Here is a 5,304-nt window from a genome sequence, read left to right as displayed (position 1 = left end):
AAAGAAAGTCAATTGGTGTGATACCCATCACAAGGTAAACAACCAACTATTTCCTATTATAATAAATCCCTGTATTTTATATGATTTCAAAAACATAGATTTACCATTTTTAATTTTTTTATATATTCTTTCATTTCGTTTTCCATATCAGAAATGTTTGGGATAAGGAACTGGAACTTGTAATGAAGTCAGCCTGGATTTAAAGGCAAGAAGAAGAAAATATTTTTGAATTTAGAGGTAAAAAATCTTGGTATATTTTTCGTACTCCGTTGATTATTAAAAAGATAAATAAATAGCACTATAATTATAAACTAATTATTACGTAATTTATTACTCTGGATTATCCACATTACGAATAGTATTTAAAATAGTCAAAAAACAATCATACTGATTTCTTGCATACGTTTATAATAAAATTAAAATATTTTGTAATTTTTCCATTTTATTGAAAAATTAAATATATTTTCTCCATATTTCATATTGCCTATCTTAGTATCTAAGCTACCTTCACAGGTTAAAAAATTGCACAGAGAGTTTAGGCCTTCTCCTTCACCATAACCTAGTAATATTTTGTCAGACCAAAACATTTTCTGAATTAGTAACTTAAATTTATAAGTTAAAACAAGTAATATCTCTTTTTAGGATTTTTGACAAATTCTGAACAGAACTCGGTTGACTTGAACTAGTTGAATTTGTGTTTCTGTGGAAATGTGTTATTACTCTTAGTATTACTCACATGTCATATTTTTTTATCAAATTTTTAATTATTATTAGCACTGTGGCTTACAAACCTAATTGCTAATATAACTTATAACTAATATAAATGGTTTATGGGTTAATTATTATTAGCACTGTGGCTTACAAACCTAATTGCTAATATAACTTATAACTACTATAAATGATATTTGGGTGTTATTATAAATCATAATATATCCATAAATTGTAGCAGAAGTACCTGTGCAATGCATGGTGAGATGTTTATGAAATTGTTTTTTTTTATATTCCAGTGGCAATATATATACATTGAAAATACATAAGAATAGAATTATTCTTGTCCACTGGGCTTGATTATTTAAAAAACATTTTGTTTTGTATTTTATTTTTTATCAAAAAGAAAGAGTAACCCATGGGTTCAAAATATCACACTTAATATAAGTGTGTCTATCTTTGAAATTATGTATAAAGAATTTTTGAAAAAGAAATCCCTCAAGTGACTGATGGGTTTTGAAAATGAAATACAATTTTAGAACTAATGTTCTACCGATTATGAAAGGTCCAAAGGCAAAATCCTAGGACAAACAAACAGACTTCTTTCAAATTATAGTATGTCTGTGACTCTTTTTCATTGCAACTTGCTAGCAAACTCCGTGTTATTGTAAATGGAATATTGAGTTGAGAATGATCGTATCATTTTTTTATTTTAGTTATCTTGTATATGATACTGCATTTTGGCAGTTTCACTTTACTCTTAAAAAAATGCTTGCCTTGTATTATCTCTTCATTACAAGGATTTTGAGGAGGTTCTCATTTTTCTCTGTCTGACTCTGCCTATAGTTAACAAATGTGTTTTATGTTTCATTTTTATCATATATTAATTCTTCACGCTCCTAGATTAATCGAAGAATAATGTTTGCCTATTTAGGAATAAAATCTTGGTGGACATAAGTCACTTCCAATTGCAAAAATCATTATCCCTCTTCCCCTAGAAAATTAAAATCACTATGTGAGAATTTCTGTAGTATTCTTTAATATCAGTGTTTCAATTCTCTTTGACATTGCATAGTTCCCTGGTAGGACAGCAGTAAGTCTATGGAGGACTTATGATGCTAGAATCCAGGGTTTGATTCTCTGTAATGGACACAGTAGTAGCCCAATGTGGCTTTGCTCTAAAAAAACAAACATTGCATCTTGGGTGGTATTTAAAAAAACTTGAAATTTACTGTTCAACAATTTTATTAATTGAAGTACTTATGGTAAGGTTATGGTGATCAGATATTGTTTGTTGCCATGGTTTGTAATAGTAGCTTATACAATCATTAGTCTGGTATTTGTGCTTACACAATCACCTAAGTCTAATTATCAATTAGCAAAAAACTTGCTTTACTGGATACTATGTACTAGAAGACCCAGAAGCAAAACCCAGCCATGACCACAACAGAAATGGCCTTTTTTTTATACTTGCTGAAGGTAGCAGTAGATAAGCAGCCAGAACATAGAATAAAAAGTGGTTAATAATGTATATCTATTAGAAAAATTAAGAACTGAACTTAAGTGATCATATGAGCTACTAACTATTACAAGATTTTAAACCAGTTCAGCTCAATTAGATATGATACATGTATGCTTTCTAATGGTACTATCAAGTACTTTTGTAATAGAATATTATCAAAAACATTTTAGTGCAATAAAAATTAAGTTTAAAAGATTAGAAGAATTTCATTAAAACAAAATGGTTAAAACCTATCAAACATGTTGACACAGTCAAATGTCTTTTCTCAGTGACTACTGGGTGTTGTAATTCACCATAGGTTATTAAATATGATTATGGTAGTAAGACATGATATTCTGGTAGTACATTTCTACTGGTTACCTATAGACTATGTTCGTGTAATTTCTGCTTTCTAGGATATGCCATGACTCATGGAAAATGTATTGAAATTTGTAATTGGACTTGGCTTTAATGTTATTATTTGTTCAATCTGGAATGTGATATTGTGTAAGAATGTGTTGTGCTGAGCCTCAAGTGTCAATCTGGTAAAATTTACTATCTTGTCTTTTAATCATTTGGTTTTAATGAAATTGTTTTAACCATTTGTGTTTTAAACTTAATTTTGTCACTAAAAAAAGTTTTTAATGTTATTTACCCAGATGTTCTTAACCTTCGTTTATATTGATAAGATATTAATTATGCATAAGATGTGTGAATGGTATACATTGGTAAGTTACCAAATTTTATGTTGAAAACTTTAGTGTCATTGCAATAGTCTTGATAGGTAAAACTTCACTGATAGCTCTTTTACAATGTTGACACAATTTGAATATTGTTACGTCTCCGTTTGTTAATTAACTTCCCGTAACTTCGTTCCGACGAAACTTTAGCGACACAAGTGCTTACTTAATAAAACTAGTTTATTCTTTCCGAATATAACTTTACGATACACTTGTTTTCAACAGTCGCGCTAAAACAAACGCTATAGCAACGAACGTTAACTTCAACAATACGTCTCTCTCTGACTGCAGTTGAATTACTCATTACTTACACACACATTATTGTCCCGTCACGTTGTCACCCTATATCTATACCAGACTACCCTATATCTAGTAAATCCTAGAGCATTCGCCAAGGTACAGGATAGTTCTAGAAATGTGGCATAACACTAGTCATGTGACTTTGCTGACGCAACAATATCATTCTTTTTTTTTTACTTTTACTTTGAAGGTATTTTAATATAATATTCTTACTTAGTGGCCAGTATTTTATGGTCGGTATGATAAATGTATGGATAAAAGCTCTTAAGGAGGCTAATAATACATTTTCCAGTCATGTGGTTATAACAGTTTAAAAAGTATTGCTTATTATCCAAAGTCTCATATGTGGTAAAACATTTGGTATCCAGAAAGTTTTTGTAACCAGAAATTTCAATACTTTCAAATGCAAATTCTCATCATAGTTTAGTGGCACTGATGTGGCTCTATTTATGTTTTTTGCCACTGGCAAGCTTCAGTTACTAGTTACCCATACTGTGATTCACATTTAAAATACTGTACTTATGTTTGTATTCAGTTTATGGTTTTTAATATTTTTTATAGTTTAAAACTGTTACTTTTATAGATGATATAGAAATACTGCAATTTAGAACATTAACAAAATGTCAAAATTTTTGCTTTAAAATATAAAGGAAATGCTTTCATAACTGGAACTTTCACCTATCTGGCACTGCCCATGTCTGACAAATGTTGGATACTAATTATTTTACTGTATTAAGATTGTGTGACTGTGTTTATAAATGTTGCATTAATTTAATTTGATAACAGTGCACTTCATAAATGAGAAATTCCAGTATACAGTGGTGAGGAGTCTTAAATGTTTATATCTTTAATCCATTTTTATTGCTATTTACCACTGGTTGACCTCAAGATTGCTTCAATTTTGGGTTATTCAGGTTTTGTAAATGTATATATATATGTGGTGTGTTGTCTTTAGTATAACAAAAGAGTATATGTAGGTGAACATTACAGAGGAAAAATTTTTTTAATTTGGGAAAATTGGCCATTGTAATCAGGGTTTTTCTTTCAGAATTCCTTCTGGGAGATGGATTATATTTGTTTAAAATCTAGGGCACAGTATGTCAATAAATGTTGTCTGATTGTTTTCCCCAAACTATTTCTACATGTCTAAAATAGTAAAGTTTTAAGGGTCTTATCTTTTTCACAGCAAAAGATATCATCTAGAAATAAAACTCAAATTAAAAAAAAACTAAAGCCTCCCTCCCCTGCCCTATGTAAAGAAAATCCTTGATTGTAATAATAAATGTTTATGGATGAATTTATATTCCTTAATTTTTTGTATAACACTTATATTTCTGTTTGCAGTGCAATCTGGAAGAAGTTTGTGATGACATCCAAGTTTCCATCTGTCATTCCAAGATTTCGGGAATCATATACATTTGCAAATAAAGATTTATCGAAATGGTTCCCAGGACACATGCATAAAGGTTAAAAGATGTGTAATTTTTGTTAGCATACTTTGATTTGCAATGGAAAATAAAAAGAAGATATTCCTTAGATAAAGTTTTTCTTACTTAGAGTTAATTTGTCAATAGTTTACTGTATATGGTTAGGTATTTCAAAATTTTGAATTTATTTGACAAATATATTGGTAAGAATAGCTGGGGTGGTACAGATTTTTTATTTGTTGCAAGTACTTGATATTCATTAACCATATAATCTACCCTGTTCAGAATATCACAAGCATCATTGCTTATTTAACTTGTATCTTTCATGGGTCCTTTTCTTCATGAATTTATAAGATCATTTTAATTTTAAAACTTCTTTATAATTGTTTGTTTTTACAAAATATTTGTCTTGTTTGATAGAAGAAAGCAAGTGATCGTGTTTATTTGATATTTCCATGTGGCTTACAACCGTACCATGTGATATTTCCATGTGGCTTACAACCGTACTATTTGATATTTCCATGTGGCTTACAACCGTACTATTTGATATTTCCACGTGGCTTACAACCGTACTATTTGATATTTCCACGTGGCTTACAACCGTACTATTTGATATTTCCATGTGGTT

At 29.7% G+C, this 5,304-nt stretch overlaps 1 protein-coding gene across 2 annotated transcripts in view; it reads left to right on the top strand.

The window, feature by feature from the left end:
* Nucleotides 1–19: 19 nt before the first annotated feature.
* LOC106457862 (mitochondrial GTPase 1-like) overlaps nucleotides 20–5,304 on the top strand; it is a 26,494-nt gene continuing 21,209 nt past the window's right edge. Inside the window, exons 1-3 of one of the 2 annotated variants that reach the window (XM_022383913.1) lie at nucleotides 20–34; nucleotides 152–237; nucleotides 4,594–4,715. In XM_022383913.1, coding sequence (XP_022239621.1) covers nucleotides 4,616–4,715 — 100 coding nt within the window. In that variant the 5' untranslated portion in view covers nucleotides 20–34; nucleotides 152–237; nucleotides 4,594–4,615. Of the gene's footprint in view, nucleotides 35–151; nucleotides 238–495; nucleotides 563–4,593; nucleotides 4,716–5,304 lie in introns of those variants that run through there. The other variant, XM_022383914.1, reaches the window with a different exon arrangement.

This window comes from Limulus polyphemus, unplaced genomic scaffold, assembly GCF_000517525.1.
Source record: "Limulus polyphemus unplaced genomic scaffold, Limulus_polyphemus-2.1.2 Scaffold382, whole genome shotgun sequence".
Taxonomy (NCBI): domain Eukaryota; kingdom Metazoa; phylum Arthropoda; class Merostomata; order Xiphosura; family Limulidae; genus Limulus; species Limulus polyphemus.
Note: the sequence above shows the minus strand (reverse complement) of the source record. Positions and strands in the feature narration are given on the sequence as shown.